This window comes from Perognathus longimembris, chromosome 13 (assembly GCF_023159225.1).
Source record: "Perognathus longimembris pacificus isolate PPM17 chromosome 13, ASM2315922v1, whole genome shotgun sequence".
NCBI lineage: Eukaryota > Metazoa > Chordata > Mammalia > Rodentia > Heteromyidae > Perognathus > Perognathus longimembris.
Genome location: NC_063173.1, coordinates 16,328,833 through 16,349,738, shown reverse-complemented (window position 1 = coordinate 16,349,738; position 20,906 = coordinate 16,328,833). Strand labels below are relative to the sequence as shown.

The 20,906-nt window shown below is 40.3% G+C and overlaps 1 protein-coding gene and 1 pseudogene across 3 annotated transcripts in view; one reads left to right on the top strand and one right to left on the bottom strand.

The window, feature by feature from the left end:
* Ric3 (RIC3 acetylcholine receptor chaperone) overlaps positions 1–19,009 on the top strand; it is a 34,652-nt gene extending 15,643 nt beyond the window's left edge. Inside the window, exons 3-6 of one of the 3 annotated variants that reach the window (XM_048359950.1) lie at positions 281–353; positions 6,881–6,974; positions 14,844–14,989; positions 18,550–19,009. In XM_048359950.1, coding sequence (XP_048215907.1) covers positions 281–353; positions 6,881–6,974; positions 14,844–14,989; positions 18,550–18,989 — 753 coding nt within the window. In that variant the 3' untranslated portion in view covers positions 18,990–19,009. Of the gene's footprint in view, positions 1–216; positions 354–6,880; positions 6,975–14,840; positions 14,990–18,549 lie in introns of all 3 variants that reach the window. The other 2 variants (XM_048359949.1, XM_048359951.1) reach the window with 2 other exon arrangements.
* Positions 9,557–9,741, bottom strand: LOC125362805 (annotated as a pseudogene).
* Positions 19,010–20,906: the final 1,897 nt, after the last annotated feature.

Sequence of the window (20,906 nt, the reverse complement as noted above, 5' to 3'; positions counted from 1 at the left end):
GTCTTCCAGAATGTTCGTGGGTCCTGCACATTCCCTTTTAGAGGAGATGACCTCTAGGGGGATTCCCCACCCCCCCCAATTATGCCTTAATAATTTTTATCTTTTCAGTTTTTCAGTGGCTTTTACTTGAGATGTGTCTCAAATGTTGTTTGATTTGATTTTGATTTCTGACTTAATTTTGTCTCCCAACCTTTTTTTTTTTTCATTTGATATGAGGGGTTCCATGACTTTGAGGTTCTGAGCTGCTGTTGATGTGCTATATACCTCCTTCACTTCTCAGCTCTCAAAGGGGAAAACTGCAGAGGATCGGAAATACTCCACTTCTACACCTGGAAACACACACAGGAAAATTAGTAAGTGTATTCACAAGTGTTACTGAATCAGATAGCTGAATGCAGCTGGGCAGGCAAGCGGGGATATCTCAAACTGCTCTGAATTACTCGTGGTCTTTTTACCTTAGGTCTGAGAATTCTCAGAAATTTCCAGATTGATAATGTGCTTCCAGAAGTACAAAATCACCAGTTAACTTTTGATATACTGGTAAATGAATGTGTCTTATTTAAATGAATTATTTCTGATTTCTAGACTTAAAAATATCGGTAGGAAGTATCTTTATTTTACAGAGAGGAAAACTGAGGCAGTCACATCATTGCCAAAAGCAGTTAATATCTCTAGGAAGAATTTAACACTTTGGACTCTTTATTATTATTTCTATTATTATTCTCTTGCATTAGTTATACAGGGGAGAATTTCCATACATGTTTGTAATGTATTCCAATCAACCTCTCATCCTTTTTGGAGTTTTTAAAAGTTTTATTTCTTCATCAAGCCACATCACAACTATAAAGATATTAAAATTTTTTAACACATGTAATTTGTATTAAAAACAAAAGTGCAACATAAAAAGGCAGAATATCCTTTCTGACTTTAAGGGAATGGTATTAATTACTGGGGTTCTTTCTAGAACTAGAAATGTTACTTGTATCGAGAAGCATGTGATTTTTCATGTTTTATAAAATATGTGCATGCGTGCTTACTTGCTTGCTTATTTATTTATTGTGCCAGTACTGGTGCTTTACCTTGAGGTCTCATGCTCTTACTTGACTTTTTCTACTCAAAGCTTACGGTATTCTACCACTTTAGCTACACCTCTGCTTCTGGCTTTTTTGCTAGTTAATTGAAGATAAGATTTTTTTTTTCTCCAAGCCTGGGCTCTCTCTGAACTGTAATCCTCAGATCTCAACCTCCTGAGTAGCTAGGATTACAGATGTGAGCCACCAAAACTTGGCTGTACCTCATCTTTATACATGTAGACAAGTATGATCAACTAGCCATATGTATGAACTCTTTCATTTAAGCATACATAAACACTGGCTGTATTCTTTCCTATGGCTATCTGTAACCTATTAGTCACGTGTGCTATAATTTCTTTTTAACTGTGAGTGTCCAGGGGCTTGAACTCAGGACCTGGGCACTGTCCCTGAGCTTTTGTTATCAAGGCTAGTGCTTTACCACTTGAGCCACAGCTCTACTTCTTGCTTTTTTGTTGGTTAATTGGAAATAGGAATCTTTGGACTTTCCTCCCTGGTCTGGCTTCGAACTGCAGATCTCAGATTTTAGCTTCCTGCGTAGTTTGGGATTACAGGTGTAAGCTATCAGTGCCTGGAATGCTATAATTTTTGATGAGCATCTGTGCTTCTCCTGTTTTATGATTATTAAAAACAATGGATAGGGGCTGGGGATATGGCCTAGTGGCAAGAGTGCCTGCCTCATATACATGAGGCCCTGGGTTCGATTCCCCAGCACCACATATACAGAAAATGGCCAGAAGAGGCGCTGTGGCTCAAGTGGCAGAGAACTAGCCTTGAGCAAAAAAGAAGCCAGGGACAGTGCTCAGGCCCTGAGTCCAAGCCCCAGGACTGGCCAAAAAAAAAAAAAAACACACACACACACACAAAAAAAAAAAAAACACAAAAAAAACCACCAATGGATAACAGTCCTCTTTGTGTGCTGATTTTGCATATTTTTACAAATGTACATTTGTTCCATTTGTTCTTTTTTGTGTGATAATACAGTTTGAATTTAGGGCCTCATCCCTTGGTAGGCAAGTGTTTTACCACTGAGTTATGTCTCTAGCTCACTTTTTTTTTTGTCTTTTTTGGTACTGGGAATCAAACTCACAATGTTGCACTTGCTATGTAATTGCTTTTACCACTGAGCTACATCCTGCCCTTTAGCTCCAATTTTACTGGTTATTTTTGAGACAGGGTTTCTTCTTCTTGCCTGGAGCACACTTAAACCATGAGCCACCAATTTTAGGCTTCCCATTATTGCCTGCACCACCATATCCTCTTTTGAGATGGAGTCTCATGGACATTTCTTCTGGGGCTGGCTGAGAGCCATGATCCGCCCAATCTCAGCCTCCCATGTATCTTAGGATGACAGGTAGACATAACTTTGCCCACTAGATGGTTGAGATGGGGGTCACAGGAACTATTCTGCCTGGGCTAGCCTTGAACCTCAGTCCTCCCATTTTCATCCTCTCAATGTACCTAGGATTTTAGGCACAAACCATGGCATACAGTTCTTAATTCATTCCAAACAATTTCTAAGGCTCCTCCAACTTCCTGGTGCACAGACTCCTCCAAATCTGTACTAACTCCAGTATTTCACGTCAGCTTCTGAGGTGAGAAGTCATCCTTCTGGTCAACATAAATCCCATACTCTCATTTAACTTCATTTCCTATCCTCACTCCCATGGCTCTTTTCAGGGCTAAGTCACTCTCTTTACCCAAATGATACCTTCCCTTTTGAAAACACACACACACACACACACACACACACACACACACACACACACACGCACACGCACACCCCCCCCCCCACACCACCCCCCCCCCCCCAAGGCTGCCTAAGACTCTGTGATACTATCTTATTGCTCCTGGCTGTCTCTGGGAATTCTCCACTGCCTGTGTCCATCTCTGCCCTTTGACCTCGTTCTTCTTTGCCTGGAGATACTAAAGAGCAGAGTCTGTGAACACTTACTCTGCAGCCTGCTTTCATAGTCCTGACTCTACTATGTCTTCACATAGGACCCTAAGTAGGCCTCCTTTGTCTTTTCTAGGAAATCCTCAGTTTCCCCATCAATAGGCCTTATGAGGCTGACAGACTGGGGTATAGCAGATTCAGTTGCAACATACATCCTTCAGTATTCATGGAGGATTGGTTCCAGACTTCTTGTGTGCCACTAGCATATAGCCTATGCACATCTACCTATAAACTAATCTCTCAATTACTTATAAAGCCTAATGCAACATAAATGCTGTTGTAGTATATTGTCTAGGGAATAATGATGAGAAAAACTTTGTGGAATTTTTTTCTCAAGAGTTTTCTATCTATGTTTGGTTGAGTCCACAAATATAGACCCTGTAAATATGAAGGGCTGACTAGACTTGGACATAAAATACTTTTTCCTTTTCCCATGCTGGATCTGGGAAAGGGCAGGCCTGATCTCTTTAGGGGAAGGGCTTTCTACTTTTCTTTACCTATCTTGCCTTTTCTTTTCCCAGACTGGTGGAGTTTCAAGTATTACCTTATGCCTCATATATATTGCGGACCTGGACTTCCCACTACTGCCATTCTTTCTTCCATGTCCAGCTATGGCCCCCATGGGTTCCTTAAATCAGCATCCAGATTGACCAGAAATTCCACATCTTCAGTACACTGTGACCTCCATCCTAGTTCCACATGGGAAACAGAAGGCAATCTTACCCAGCTCTTGCTTTCCCTCCTCTTGTATGGTATTAATTCCACAGCCACAGAGAAAGCTACAGCTTCTCTCCTTCCTTTGACTCTTTGAAATCCACCACTGTGCCTTCCTCATTAGCACTGCCTTCTACAGTATCCATCAGCTTCGCTCCTGAGCAGAAAAGGAACCCGGAGCCTTCACTTGCAGGACAGCATTCCACCCCTGCTCTCCACTCTGTCCTCACTGCTCTGGTCCCCAGCAGCATTTAACTGCTGCACATCTCTACACTGCAGTTGCTTTGCCCCATTGTGCCTGTACCATTCTTAATTCTTTGTTCACTTGGAAAAACACAACTTTCCCTTGAAACTGAGTTCAAGGCTTATGTACCAGTGGAAAATATGCCCAAGTTGTGGACATTCTACTAGGATGTAGTAGGCCTTACTTGTCTGGTGGTCTTGCCAGGAAGCTCTTATCTACCACCTCCCACAGTGTCTCCTGAGAAGGAGCAGAGGATGAACTGCATGCACCAAGACATGGCCAGTGCTTTGGACTCTTGAAATATGATCAAGTTTGTATGTATGTATGTGTGTATATGTGCACACATATACACACATTCTGTGCTCTGGGAAAATAAAATGTATGTATCATAGCCTTTCCTTTAAGAATTGATAGATTAGAAAGCATGGCAGGAAAAATAACTGAAATGTTTCTACCTAGAAAGGACTTGTCAAAAGCATTATGGGAAGGAGGGCCTGTCAAATTGCTTGAGTAAGATAGAGATAAACATGATCACTTGAGCTTGAGAGGATGCTCATATATGGCAATTATGGGAAAGAAGTCTTACTGAGTAGGTAAAGGGGAGAATGCATCTTTATCCTAAGAAAATGAAGCTCATCAGAGGTTTTTGTTTTGTTTTGTTTTTGTTTTTTAAGGCTGGGAAGGCGGCTTATTGGTAGAGTGCTTGCCTAGTATTCATGAAGCCCTGGGTTTGATTCCTCAGTACCACATAAACAGAAGAAGTGGCACCATGGCTCAAGTGGTAGAGTGCTAGTCTTGAGCAACAGAAGCCTTTCAAGGATCGTGCCCAGGCCCTGAGTTCAAGCCCCAGGACTGGCAAAAAATTAAAATACAGACGTGGTGGCTCATGCTGTAATCCTAGCTACTCAGGAGGCTGAGATCTGAGGATCATGATTCAAAGCCAGCCAGGCCAGGAAAGTTCGTGAAACTCTTATCTCCAATTAACCACCAGAAAACCAGAATGGCTGAAGTGTTAGAGCACTAGCCTTGAGATGAAGAGCTCAGGGATAGCGCCCAGGCCCAGAGTTCAAGCCCCATAACTGACAATAAACAAATAAAAATAAAGAAAGACATCAAAAAAGTTAAATAAAGTTGAGCTAAACTGCTTTATGGATTTATTTCTGTGTTTTCTAAGGAACTAGTTATCTCAGTCACATTGTACATCCTTTTTGGAAATCTTAATCAAGAAATTTCTGAAGAAAACTATGATTTTCTTTTTTTTTTTGGCCAGTCCTGGGCCTTGGACTCAGGGCCTGAGCACTGTCCCTGGCTTCTTCCCGCTCAAGGCTAGCACTCTGCCACTTGAGCCACAGCGCCGCTTCTGGCCGTTTTCTGTATATGTGGTGCTGGGGAATCGAACCTAGGGCCTCGTGTATCCGAGGCAGGCACTCTTGCCACTAGGCTATATCCCCAGCCCCTATGATTTTCTTAAATGAGTTATGCTAAGTGCCTTGGTAAAGTCATTAAAAAAAAACCCAGCAAAACAAAAACAGTCTCTTGCTAGACTCAAGTGACAGAGTGCTAGAGGAGTCTTTGTGAGGATCCAAATTCAGATTCTGTACTGGCAATAAAAGTATTTTTGAAGAGTATCCTTATCCTTGTTCCATAATACATTTGTTCCTCCTTCTTCTTCTTCTTCTTTTTTTTTTTTTTTGCCAGTCCTGAGCCTTGGACTCAGGGCCTGAGCACTGTCCCTGGCTTCTTTACTCAAGGCTATCACTCTGCCACTTGAGCCACAGCACCACTTCTGGCCATTTTCTATATATGTGGTGCTGGGGAATCGAACCCAGGGCTGCATGAATTCGAGGTGAGCACTCTTGCCATTAGGCCCTATTCCCAGCCTTCCATAATATATTTGAAGCAGAAGTAAATCAAATGAATTCCTAAGAGTAGCTTTGTTTGTAATAATGGAAATAGAAGTGGTAATCAAGTTTATTTCCTTTAATTATAAAGCACTCAGAAAATAAAAATAGCCTATGCATTATGTAGCATAGCCCTCAAGACATTTTACAGATCTTAATTGCATGCAAGAGAGTTTATTCTAGAAGCATTAAAAGGTGGTTGAAATACTATACTTTATAATGGCCCTCCCAATATATTTGGATAAATGCATGCTCAGATATGAAATAAAAATCTGGATCACTTACAAAATGGGTAGCATTTTATTCTCCTAATACCTTATAATTCATTTTGTTTTAATTGAGTAATTTATTCTCTTTTGCTTATGATGATAAGTCTAATGTTAGTGTCAGTAGATAGGTGTACTTCCTATTGATCCTAGTTGAAAAAACTGTATCTGGAGACAGGGTTACACCCTAGTATGACCTGTTCTTCATTCTAGATAACTAGGGTAGAAAACTTTGGTCATAGAGATCTCAGTCCTAGTTCATGACTTCCTATATTGAATAAGTGTAACATTTAAAGTATTAACTTCCAGGGCTGGGAATGTGGCTTAGTGGTAGAGTGCTTGCCTCACATACATGAAGCCCTGAGTTCGATTCCTCAGCACCAAATATAGAGAAAAAGCTGGAAGTGGTGCTGTGGCTCAGAAGAAGCCAGGGACAGTGCTCAGGCCCTGAGTCCAAACCCTAGGACTGGCAAGTAAAAAAAAAAGAGTGACTGACCTATTCATCACCTACTAAACATGTATCCTGCAGATAATGGTGCCTAGATCTCTGCACTTCTTTTTATATTAATTAAATCACCCAGGGAGACTCTCAGTCTTTTCCTTTGAGTCTCAGTACTAGCCTGGATTATCAGACTGTCATGATCAGTGTTTCAGGGAAGGGCTTAGAGAGTTGTATGTGATGGTGCTAATTGTTGCTTATTTTTCAGCCAACTTTGAGCTTGTCCAATTGCAAGAAAAACTGAAGGAGACAGAGGAAGCCATGGAAAAATTAATCAATAGAGTGGGACCTAATGGTGAGAGGTAGGTTTCTCTAATAGGACTCAGATGATTGCCATTTAGAGAATCAATTAAAAAATTTAACTTTGATAGAATACTTATTTTTATTTTATATAATTTTCAACTTATGTATTCTTAATATTTCCCTTTTCATTTTATCAAGAAATCTATTTTCAAAAGTTTGGTGTGGCTAGCTGTGGTGATATATGCTTATAATCCCAGCATGTGGGAAGCAGAGGCAGGAAGATTGTGAGTTCTAGGCCAGCCTGAACTATATAGTATGGTCCTGTGGTAATCAAACCAACTTTAGTTTGGAGTGTATTATTGTGAGAATAAGTAATTTTAATTTGAATAAACCTGCATGTTGATGTGCCTCATTTTAAGTAAAGTTTCTCAGTTGTCTAAAAAATGCATACTTTAGTTATTTTTATTAATGCATGTTAATTGTACAAATGGGTTTCATCATGCTACTTCACATGTGCATATATTGTAATTTGATCTCTTTCCCCATTGCTCCTTCCTATTTTTTTAAACATTTAATGATTTCATTATGCTCTCTTGACACATGGATAGTGTGCATTGGTATTATTCACCTTCACCATTGTCTTTCCCTTTCCCATTCATCTCTCCAAAGAGTCCACAATTACATTCATGTTTGTTTGCTTATTTAAGGTCTAGATTCATATAAGAGAAAACAAATGTATAATATAAAATAAAAGAACAGTTGTGATTGCATTAAACATTTGTGTTTTGGTTGACAGACTGCTAGCACAGAATTAAGCATGGAAATAAGTATTAAAGCCAAACTAGCCCTTGATGCCCCACAGGGAAGGCCATGCCAGTCACAAAGCAAAGAAACATTTTAAAAAACACTCATGATTTCACCACATCTCCAGATGTCTGTGGCTTAAGGAGAGTATTTTAGAGACAGAAGACCTGTTCATTTACAGCCTCTTAAATCCTTACCATTATTTTAGATAGTACTCTCAAACTGCAAGATTTTGGCTTGAGATTAGAGAAATGCGTATTTTTTTAGCTTTATTTTGTACTTACATTAGGATAGAAATTGGACAATTTTTAATATTATCTAACACGGTTTATCAGACAGCTTTCACCTGAGAATGGCATAAGTGTGTTACACAAATCTAATGAAACCTGGAAGATCAGTATTGCACCATGATTTGTCTGATATTAAGCACAATATTCAGCTCAGTGACAGAGTAAGGGAAGGATTTAAGAACCAGAAGTGAGATGTCCTCATCTTTGCCCTTACTGTCAGTAAACTTTCTTGTTTAAGAGTAGTATGCCCATGTATAATTACTGACCTGTTGGAAGTATGGCATGGCCCGCCCAGTGTCAACAGTGTGGGTTCAGAAGCCTCTGGTAGCAAAGATCCACAGTTGTGTAGAGTATTCATGTGTCACTTGATAGTAGATTTCTGGCATGGATTGCTTAAATGTAAAATCTCATGAGGACAGACCTAGTCTATTCTGTTCAATGTGTTCATGTCGTAGGTAGTGAGTAAATACTTGTTGAATATGGATCTTCATTTTTGATATAAGCTTTATATGTTACTTCATGATAGAATCAAAAACATGGGCACTTTCTATTAAGATCCTTTAATTCTTGAACATAAATTCAGAGCACTACTAGACAGATCTCAAGGATGCCTGTCCTTTGCCTCCTTAAATAATAGATATATCTTGAATTAATACCCAAAGTACAGCCATCTTCCCTAGGCTGAACCTATTCTGCCTTAATATTCCTACTCCAACAGGTGGCTGCATCTTCCACTTAGTTTCCCAATGCAGAAATTATAGACCGTCCTTGATGCACTTTTTCCTTCACTTCCCATTTGTCATCAGTCACCATGCCTTGCCATTTCATCCTAATTAGCAAGTTGTTCTCCTTGCAAAAGACTGTAAACTCTATGAAGACAGAGATTATCCTCCTTAGTTCCAGAGCTTAGCACTAAAAAATTGTCAACTGAATTGGAAAAAAGAATGAATGAGTAAATGGCTTTGTTTCTGACACAGGTCTGAACTGTCTATGTGGTTTCCTTTTTGTCATTCATTTCACCTTCTGCTTTCCAAAGAGATGGATTATGTCTTTTATTTTAATCCTTCAGGAGATCCTTTTGATCTTGAAAAGTATAGTACTTTCAAGAATGGCCTACAGTATCTTGAGCGGTCTGGCCTTGCCTGTCTCTATTGCTTTAGCTTTCTCAAGCGCTCTCTTTCTGCCTTTGTTCCAACTCTACTGACTACCTGTGTTTCTCTGAGTATCTGCTCACATTTGCTACTAAGACTCCACATACACTAGACCCTTGGTATCCATAGGCTTAGGGTTCCAGAGAGACTATTGTTGAGGGCAAACACATAGTTAAATATTTTTTAATTACTCAGACTTACCTATATCATTCATACATACCATAGGTTTGAGCATCCATAACTTGGAATTTCATGAAGTAGGCTACATGACTGTCAAAAAATTTACCATTTGTACACATTATTACTGCTCACCAAGAAACTAGATCTTATTTCAAAAAATGTTCAAATGCTGACATTTGATTCATTTTTCTCATAATACTACTTGACATGCCTTCTAACAAATCCGAATGCTTTATGTTATTACTTAAATAAAGCACATTATGTACCTTTTTGGCTTGGGAAGATTATTTACCTTGCCTATTGGGCGCAATTTGCTCTTATGGGAAAAGTTTTCAATTAGCAATAATTGCACCTCGGATAAACCTCATTGGCTGCATACAGCACTGCTACTGCGCAAAGTTGCAGTTACTTGTATGGAACGAATTTTTATAAAAGTAAAGTCAGGAAAACAGCAACTTATACAATGATTTTTTTTTTTTTTTTTTTTGGCCAGTCCTGGGCCTTGGACTCAGGGCCTGAGCACTGTCCCTGGCTTCTTCCCGCTCAAGGCTAGCACTCTGCCACTTGAGCCACAGCACCGCTTCTGGCCGTTTTCTGTATATGTGGTGCTGGGGAATCGAACCTAGGGCCTCGTGTATCCGAGGCAGGCACTCTTGCCACTAGGCTATATCCCCAGCCCCTTATACAATGATTTTTAACACAACCAGTAGCAACAGAACTGACTGAGAGCTTCTGCATAACCACTGAGCTGAAATTTAAATGTCTGCTTTTGAAAATTTTGAAAGACATTGCTTTTGGCATGATTACTGTTTTTTGGACCACATTTGGTCAAAATGAGCATGTGTAATAAATCCATTAAAAAGGTGGGCTTACTGTATATTTTTTCCTTTGCCTGAGTTGTCACCCTTACCCCAGACCCTACTACAGACCTGTTTTTACTCTTGCTCATCTTAGTAAGTCTTAACACAGATACCTTTGTGGGGTTTTTTTGGCAAATCTTTCCCAAATCTGCAGAACTTGGCTAGGTGCTCTTTCTGTGTACTCCCATACCACCTGAGTACTGTGTATCATGACTTTTTTTTTTTTTTGATGAGCCTGGGGCTTGAACTCAGGGCCTGGGATCTTTCCCTGAGCTTTTCTGTGCCCAAGACTAGCGCTCTATCACTTGAGCCACGATACCACTTTGGGCTTTTCCTGTTTATTTGGTACTGAGGAATCTAACCCAGAGCTTCATGCATGCTAGGCAAACACTCTACCACTAAGCCACATTCCCAGCCCCCCATCACATTACTTTCTATTAACTTTTTTTCTTTCCTAATAATCTATAACCTTCTTGAGGACAGAGATTTTATTGTTAAGATTTGTAGTCCCCAGGCTGGCACACTGATGATGCCAGCACAACTTGATAGAGTGAATAAGGTAGGTGTGAAGAGAGTACTGTAAAGTAGGCACAAGCAATAATAATACCTTCTTTGGAACTTCTTTTTGTTCACTCCACACAGTTCTGTATAGTTATCAATGGCAGGTGTTACATGAAGTGTGCTTTAGGAACAGTATTAACTGCCATTACAAATTACCTCAAATCTTATCTAATAGTTTCTTGTTTAAAAGGCTTATTCTGAGTGAAAATCAGTAAGATTGCATTCCCTTTTCAAGGCCTGTAGTAGAATCTGTTTGATTGCCTTTTTCCGCTTGTAGAAGTTGCCCACACTCCGTGGATCACGGCTCAGGCACCCCTCACGGCTCAGGCACCCCTTCCTCCATCTTCAAACATAGTAACAGGGGGTTGAGACCTCACGTTGTATCACTCTGACCACTTCTGTCTCCTCATTGTAGTTTTAAGGACCTAATGATTGATTACATTGTGTTCTCTCAGATAGCCCAGGGTAATTTCCCTATTAGAATATCAGCAACCTTAATTCTATCTACAATCTCTATTTCCCTAATATATTAGTTAGCTTTTCTTATTGCTGTGACAAAATGCCTGACATAAATAACTTAAGGGAATGATTTGCTTTTGCTCATGTTTTCATATATTTCGGTCCATACTCCTTGGCTCTGTTGATTCTGGGTGGAAGGAACATCTTGGCAATGGGAACATGTGGCAGAGGTTAATCATCTCATGGAGAACAGGAAGCAGAGAAAATATCTGCTAGCTGACTTCCTATGTTTTCCCCTTTTGTTCCACCCAAGCCCCCAGCCTATCAGATAGTGCCACCTACGTTCACTCATGTACTTAGAAGATTTAACTATATGTGGGTATCCCCTCCACTCAGTGAATCACCTCTGAAAATGCCCTCCCCAAGAAATGGCCAGAATATATGCTTTACTTATATCCTAAGACTGAGCCTTCAGGAAAACCATGTTTTAGGAGATGGGAAAAGGAGAGTGAGCTAGGATCAGAGCTTAAAAGAATTTGTTAAATGAGAGGACTGAATATTTTCATGGCTCAGAAAGAAGTCTCAATGAGAAGGATGATCCACAGTGTAAATAAATTGAGAACTGGGAGAAAAAGACCCTTGGACTTTGGAGTGACAATTTTTGTAAGTTTTGGTAAAATGATGGGATGGGAGCCTGATTTCAAGCAAGTAAAAGAAAACAGATGACAAGGAATGGAAACCAGTGAGACTTATAATTACAGTCTGAGCACAGTGTTCATACTGTTGTGAATGTATCATTACTGCTCTCCCAAGAATTCTAAAACAATAAGGAATCCACAAACACATTCATTGCAGCAAATTTAGAAGCTGTCATAAAGTGGCTCATGGTTAATTGCCTAATGTATTAATGGAAAATATTTAGTATACTTTTTCAAAGTTAAAAGGAATCTGTAGATTGCAGTTTTTTTTTTTCTGTTCCTGCTTCTCAAAGCCTAGCCATCCTTTTCTAGTTAAGGGCTTCTGGTTTCCCATGAGTTTTAGGAAGCAAATAATCAAGACTCAGTTTTCATTCAGTAAACATCAAAATGCTCTGTGTCCAGTCCAGAGATATATAGTCAGGGAAGCCTGTGTGCTAGAGGTTTGTGATAAGCTGGTAGGCCCTTCTTGTCTGCCACAAATTCTCTTAAAGTCAATAATTTCTGTTGTTTTGATACCGGGTATTGAATATATTAATAATGTTTGCAAGAAAACCATTCTGCCATTTGAGTTGCACCTCTAGCCCCTTTTACCTTAGTTATTTTCAAGGTAGGGTCTCACTTTAAACCTAGACTGGCCCCTGTGTCACTCAGGATGACTGGCCCTTGCCACTGCACCCAGCCATTGTGCTTCTCTTGTAGTTGAGAATCACAGGCATGCATCACCACGCTCAGTATAATAGTGTAATGAACTTCTGTGCCATGGCTGGCCTCCATTACAGTTCCTTGATCTTCATCTTCCACGTAGCCAGGATTGTAGGTTTGAGTCACATCTCCTGGCTTGGGTTGTTTTAATAGTAAGAACTAAGGGTTATGTGGATCCCAGGTGCCATTGTGAGTCAGGAGTTTTGTATGATAGGAGGGGTAAAGCTGAAAGAGACCCTGTACATCTCGGATTCTAGCTGAAGATGAAATGAGTGGACATGGCTTCAAAACCATTTAGTGGGGAAGAAGTGGAGTTTGTGGTGTTTCTGTGTTTCTCCCAAAGAAATGAGTGAAAACACATGAACATCTTAATGTTGAAAGGAAAAACATTCTTTTATTCCACCCTATTAGTCAGTTTGGCTAAAATTTGTTAGTCTGGCCATGAAAAGGGACATAAGCCCAGGGCTGGCTACAGAGGAATCTATTCCTCTCCACAAGAAAGCATCTCCACAAGGCTAGTACAGGGTGCATCACTTTCTCCCTCCTCCCATGAATGTTAATTTGGAAAGATTTAGGTTTTAAGGAGAGAAGAGAATCAGCCTCTTATATCCTACCACTAGATGAAAACTGCTGTCAAAACAGACCGGGTTCTTTTTTTTTTTTTTAATGTATGTATGTGTCTGTCTTTAGTGGGGCTTGAACGCAAAGCCTCACACTGTCCCTGGGATTTCTGCTCAGGGTTAACACTCTATCTCTTGAGGGCTAGGAATATGGCCTAAAGTAAAGTGCTCGCCTCATATACATGAAGCCCTGGGTTCGATTCCTCATCACCACATATGTAGAAAAAAAGCCAGAAGTGGCGCTGTGGCACAAGAGGTAGAGTGCTAGCCTTGAGAAAAAAGAAGCCAGGGACAGTGTTCAGGCCCTGAGTCCATGCCCCAGGACTGGCAACAAAAACAAAACAAATAAACACTATCACTTGAGCTACACTTTTACTTCCAGCTGTCTTGCTGGTTAATTAGCAATAAGAGTCTCACAGATTTGTCTCCTTAGGCTGGCTTTAAGCCATTATCCTCAGATTGTAGCCTCCTGAGTAGCTAGGATTACAGGCGTGAGCCACCAGTGCCTGGCTCAGGTCTTTATTTGTTAGGCAAAGTATGCTTTTTCCAAGTGATTGAGTGCTTCTCTCCCAAAGAAACTAGTTATACAGTTATCCTTGAGCCTCTATTTTTATAGATATTTTTCCAGAAACACAGAGCTAAGTTGAGATTCAAACCAGGTTTTCTAAATTAGAAATAAAGTACTGGAATATGATGTGGCTCATTTGTAGTGCTGGATTAACTGTTTTAGGTTAAATCCCCTAAAACACACTTACACACAGAGCTTTCAGAAGTTTGAGTTATAGTACTACCATTAACTAGCACTATGAATGTGTGTAATTTCCTTTCTGTGGATCTGTTTCCCCAATTTCTCTCTGGTTAGGATGATTGAATTTCCAGATTCATCAGGATCTAGAATTCTAGGATGTATCCCTGTTCCTGCAAAAATAGAGTAAGTCTGGTGATTCCAGTAGTATATTTTCCCCTGGTGATGCTAAAGGCCTAGAACATTTTCCTTTGATGACATTACTTCAGAGAAAAGTAATAAAAGGAATAATTGTGAGATTAACAGTGAGAATGCCAGAAGATAAGAAAAGTGGGTTGCTAAAGTATCATGAAAGAACACTGACCTCAAAAGCCGAGGCGTTAAGGAGTCTTGTTTCAGTATTGATAGCAACTCATTGAGGGACCTTGAGCAATCACTTATCTGTTCTGGGCATTTGTTTTCCCATTTATTTTTGCCAGTCCTGGGGCTTGGACTCAGGGCCTGAGCACTGTCCCTGACTTCTTTTTGCTCAAGGCTAAGCACTCTACCACTTGAGCCACAGCGCCACTTCTGGCTTTTTCTATATATGTGGTGATGAGGAATCGAACCCAGGGCTTCATGTATATGAGGTGAGCACTTTTACCACTAGGCCATATTCCCAGCCTGTTTTCCCATTTATAAAATCAAAACCTTAAACTATCCTCCCAAGTCCCCAGCTATGCCAGTCCAGGATCAGTTCCTGGAATAATTGCCCATTATGTTTAGACTTGCTACTCTAGGATCCAGATAGATCATAGTGATGTTTCTGTCCATTGTCTAGGAGTATTTCCCATTCTGTTGTCTGATATTTCTAAGCAGAGCACAGACTGTGACTTCTGACCAAGAGAAACAATTGCTGCATCAGCTTCGAGAAATTACTAGGGTCATGAAAGAAGGGAAGTTCGTTGACGGATCTACTCCTGAGAGGGAAGCAGAGGAAGCCCCATATATGGAGGACTGGGAAGGTAAACTGTCTTCTCATTTCCTCATTACCTGTCAGCCCCCAAAAGAGAACTTACTAATAATTCGAAAGTCAGTTTTATAGTGAATTACAATATATGTGCATATATATTATATATACAATATACATATTATATATATGTAATTCTTACAGATTTTAAGTGTATAGTTGAATGATTTGACAAATGTATACAGTTGTGTAATCATACCATAGTCTTGGTATAGAACATTTTCATTAGCCTGAAAAATCCCTTCCTTCCCTGGCAGCAGCTAAACTTCTTTGTCTCTATAGTTTTTCTTTGTGTATGAATGGATCATATTGTGTATGTGCTTTGGTTTCTGACTTCATAGTATACTGATTTTGAGATTCATGTTGTTGAAGTTTGATAGTTCTCTTTTGACTGCTGAGTAGTGGTGTATGGATATACTGTAGTTTGCTTATCCATTTATTACTTGAGAAACACAGGTTGTTTCTGAGTTTTTATGAATCAAGTTCTCAGGCTATCCTAGTGCTAAGACTGTGGAGTTGGACCTGCAACCTGGTTCCACTGAGGTGGACCTGTTAATTGAGTCCTCAGGAGTAGATTTGGGGCCTGTATCTGGGAAGCTTAGATCCACAGGGGCTGACCCTCGACTTAGAATCAGCCTTGTGACTGAGTCTGCAGAGACTAGCCAGGTGTTACAGTTGGTCTGATATCTAGTCCCACTGGTATAGGCCTGAAGCCTGAGTACAGAGTGTAGTTTGGTACAAGAGCAGTCATGACTGTAGTGAGTGTTAGACCAAAAAGCTAGGTCCATAAAGTTAACCCTAGAGTCTGGTGCTGTAGTGAACAACTCAGCATTAGGGGTACTATGATAGGCCCATACCTTAGTTCTGCTGAACTGAAGATGCAGACAACCCAGCCAGCCTGGAGTAAGAGTGGGGCTATAGGGACTGGTCTGGCTTGGAACCTGTCAGGTATCAATTTGGTGTCTGATTCCAGAGGTGCAATATTGGCTCTGGGGAAGACTGGAAACTTGTGGCTGGGTTTGCCAGGTGTAAGGCAGGATAATGAGGTCCACAGCTCTATCCTAGGGCTGGTACTGAAGTGGCCCTAAAACTTAGGGCTGGGAGCCATCCTGGTGCTCAGGATGGACTGAATCCCAAGGCTGTCAGGCTAGGCCTGGAGCCTGAATCCTTTGTTTTCCCTTTTGAGCTAAAGCAGATAGTTATGGAATTCCAAAGGTGATCTTAATTTTCAGTATAGGGTGATGGCAAGAACATGCCATCAAATGAATTTGCCTTTAACATTTAATGGCTGAGACCTAATTAGCAAGCCGGCTTCCCTAGCTCCTGCTCTTGATCAACAAAGTTGTGAAGGTCTTAGGTAGCTGTCTTAGTTCATTTTCTGTTCTATAACTCAATACCACAGGCTGGGTAACTGATAGAGGTTGTTTAGCTCATGATTCTGGAAGTCTAAGAACATGGTGTCAGCATCTGGCAACTGAACAGCTTCCTACGGTCATGACATAATGGAGGACATCACATTGGCAAGGCGAAGCTTGCTGACTTTTCTTTTCTTTTTATAAAGCCACCAATGCCATTTGGGGGGGGGGGCGGGCATCCTACTCTCATTCCTTTACCTACAAATACCATCAACAATATGAGTTTAAGGATTGAGTTTCAACGTGACTGGTGGAGGAGAAAAGCAACCATAACCACAGTAGTGGCTAAGTTCCATTTTACCTAGCAGTCTGTCCACAGGAGGTTAATCTTGGGAACAAAAAATACACTGGCAAGATTCTTTTAGTACTGTCATTGTTGGCAAGGGTGTGATAAAATGGACAGTTTTGCATCACTGGTAGAGTTGAAATTTTATACCACTCTTCTGGAAAGTAATTTGGCAGAGTATTAAATAGGCTTTTAAAATGTCTTTTCTCTTTGGAATAGTTTTCATATTTATTGAATTCTATCTTAAAGGATTAGGGAAGTGAATCTGGGTTTATATTCAGAGCTCTTAACTACTATGTTACTTACAGTAGGGGAAAGTTGGAAAGAATCTGCCTGAATAGGCTTAGAGAATGGTAAATGATGTCAATATATAGCTATATAATGGGCTATTTTCCAATGCCTAAAGACATAAAGAAGAGCTCACAGACAGATACAATGCTGGATGGAAGAAAAAAGGAGTAAGATGTTTCATATGCAATGTGAGTTTCTTTATTACAAAATGGGAAAAAGAAAAATGTTTATATGGCAAAAAAAGAACAGAGGTAAATATATCACATTTTTATCAGTGGTGAGATTTCGCATGATTTCTGTTTTCTTTTTCTTTTTTTGGCCAGTCCTGGGCCTTGGACTCAGGGCCTGAGCACTGTCCCTGGCTTCTTCCCGTTCAAGGCTAGCACTCTGCCACTTGAGCCACAGCGCCGCTTCTGGCCGTTTTCTGTATATGTGGTGCTGGGGAATCGAACCTAGGGCCTCGTGTATCCGAGGCAGGCACTCTTGCCACTAGGCTATATCCCCAGCCCTCTGTTTTCTTTTTTTAAATCTGTATTTTTTTTGAAGTTTCTGCAGTGTGTATGACTTTTAAAACCAGAAAAAAACAGTAAATGTTATAAAAATGTTTCTATATACTTTATACTGTACCTAAAAAAGAGTCATTATTTTTCCACAATTGGTAGACAGTGCTGTACATTACGTAGCCGAGTTTTCTGATTATCATAATGTACAAATGGCTTTTGAGTTTCCCTTTGCCCATTGTGTAGTGGGCACGGCCAGCGCTGCCAGCACTGGCATATGAGCGCCACACAGCCCATCTGCCGCTGGAGCCCAGCTTGGCTGACACAGATTTATTTCATTCTCTTTCTTAATTTGGCAGCATTTCTTCTTTTCTCATTGTCATAGCTGGGATTCAGTACCAGTGTTACTCGTTTTGTTTACCACTGCGTTGTTTTCTTTTGTTCCATTTTGTGAGGATGAAGAAGCCAACAATGGGATTCTGTCTTCTCAAAATGCAGTGCTTGTCCTTTGGGATTTTGGACATGTCTTGCTAAAATGCCCCTTTTTTTCTGACATATTCGAGCCATTTCAATTGTTTTGAGGAATAGAAAGCTTCATGGCATATTTTTCAAAAGGCTCATTAGCATTCCTTCTTCCCTTTACCTCCTCCCACAGAAGATTTGGAAATGGTTCCAATTAGAAATGATAAACATTAGCCTTAAGCTAAGCTCTATCCATCTGGTATTTGGTGCATTTTTAAAGCTGAAGGCTCATGTTATTTGTTTAATCTTCATCAGCACTGCAGAAGCACGTGAGGTGAGACTTAACTCTGCCCCAAGCACCTTGCACTTAAGAAGGGATTTTCTTCTGCATTGGTTTGTATTTCAAAGAGCACCGAGACAGTCAGCCAGATTGCTAGGAATTTGTTCAAGTGAAACTTTAAAACTATTAGAATTGCCTTAAAGATTTCTTGAATGGATTTATTAGTATGGGATGGCTGTTGCCTGAGAATCCTCTTTGAGCCTGGCACTTTTTTTCTGAAGAGACATTCTTTGTAAGACTCTCTGCTACTTTTCTTTCTAGGTTATCCTGAAGAGACTTATCCAATTTATGACCTTTCAGACTGCATCAATCGTAGGCAAGAAACAATCCTGGTGGATTACCCTGATCCAAAAGAGCCCACTGCTGAAGAAATAGCTGAAAGAATGGGAGTGATGGAAGAGGAAGAATCAGACCATTTGAGCTGGGAACATCTGCCCACTGACCCCAGAGTCCAGGAAGATAATTCTATGGCCTTGCATGACCTAGAGCCAGAAACATGTTCCTGCTGTTTTCAGGAAGAAGAGGATCCTGCTGTCTTGGCAGAAAATGCTGGATTCAGTACAGATAGCTACAATGAGAAAGAGGAAACTACCAAAGAAGACTGGCCTCATGACTTTAGAGATGAAGGGCTGGGCATTCGTGCTGAACAAGCACACACATGTGGCATGTTGAGGAAGCGTAACCCACAAGGTTTAGAGTAAAAACAGCCAGTTTGGTGAAATACCCATTACTCTAGTCCCAAAGTGACCTTTGTCTGATTTTGTTCTTGGCCCCGTGCATTCTGTGTCCTCTGTGTTTAAACGTCATAGCTTTCAGGCCACTCCCATGGTATCCTTCCTGGTACTCACACACCTGTCACCTTGTAAATCACAGGCATTAGTGTGTACATAAGACAGCTTCATTCTTTCTTTTTCTGCCTTCCCCCCATAACAGAATTTAATCAATCGAGTAATTACATATGGTGTATCATATTTACAGATGGCACCACTTGGGCAAAAGTCTGACTCTTCTGCTAAGAGTTTACCTGTGAATGCACATCAGTTAACAGATGATGAGGATTTAAAGTTGCAAGAGTGAAGATTTCAGACTCCACAATGCCTTATTCTTTGGGCCATGAGCAGGTTAGTGGTCCCCTGGGAAGAAAAGACTGTATTGTGTGTGGGGACGGTGGGCCCAAGACAGGACAAGACTGCCCCTACACTGAAGCCTCTTCCTTTCAGAGAGGGTCCTCAAGGAGCAATGATGCCATCTCAGATCCTTTGTGCTTCCTTCATAGTGGAACACTCCCCACTGACCTGGGCATGACCCCACAGGCCTATTTGGGGACTGTCATGCTCTTAGTATTGCCTGGATCTCTAGCTTAGAACTATCGTGCTCAGAGTACTTCTTTCTGGACTTGAGTAGCCCGAGGAAACTTCAGGGACTTTAGATAGCCTTTCTCTGTAGAGCCAGGATTTGAGTCTGCAGAGGCTGCAAGGCCTTTTTAAGTGTGGTGGTCCTGCTGTGAGTAACTCGGAAGGCCAAGGAGCCAAAGGGAGAGGATCTGTGTACTTAATAGTCCTTGCTGCGAAACAGTTTCTGTTGTCTCCTTGAGAAGTATGTTCTCATAACCATATGAATTGAACAGAAAGAGGACTGAACCCATATATACAGGGCACCAGCCCAACAGAGAAAGTACAACATAACAATGCCTAGAAGGGACTGTGTGCTCTGCATTTGAATATTTGGGGCTTCGGGAAGAGTTTAGGACAAGTAGGAAGTAAATTAGGACTACTAGGAGGATTTCGACCAAACTAAAGGCTATTGATGTGTGTTTTCATGAGATAAGACAGTACCTGTGACTTTTGTTTAACATCAGGGTTGAGTGAATTTAAACAATGTAAGACATGCGAGTTTAAAGATGGCATGTTCCCCAAGACATTCCCAGTCAGGAAATGGGATAGACACAAAAATTAGGAAATTATATAAAGGTAGATACAGTTCATTGTACCTGGCATAAACATGATACCAGGAACGTAGTTAAAACCACTCATATTGACGTACAAACTGTCAGAAGGTAAGTAAGATAATCTGTTAGCTACTTTGGGAATTACTTGTTAGTAATTGAACTATAGAAAAAAATTGAGAATTGAATGTATAGAAAATATATTGTATCACATGTATTTCTATATAGATCATCTGATTTACATTGTAAAGAATACAGTATAAAATGTACTAAAGTCAACCTAGATATAATATAAAATGCTAAAAGTTAAAAAAGCATTCTTTAGTGTTTCAATAAGTTTTCTTTGGAATTTCCTTTCATTCATCATAGGGGTTGATTTAAGGAGAGATGATTTTATCCTGGGTCACTGGTTCACATTTCTGTTTTTGCCCCAGAACGTAATTCTTGTAATATAGATAAATGCTTTTGTTTCCTTCCTGCTTATTCACTCATCAATTCATTTAGTAGATAACTGCTCCGTGATACTGTGAACAGAAGGCCCAATTCCTTTCTTTAAAAAAACCTCCATTTAATGTGGGAGCCTGACAGTAAAAGAAACTGTGAGCTGTTAAAAAGGCTCAATATTTTGAATTGTGTATAAACTCTAGCTGTAGAATCCTGGGTCAGCTCCTTA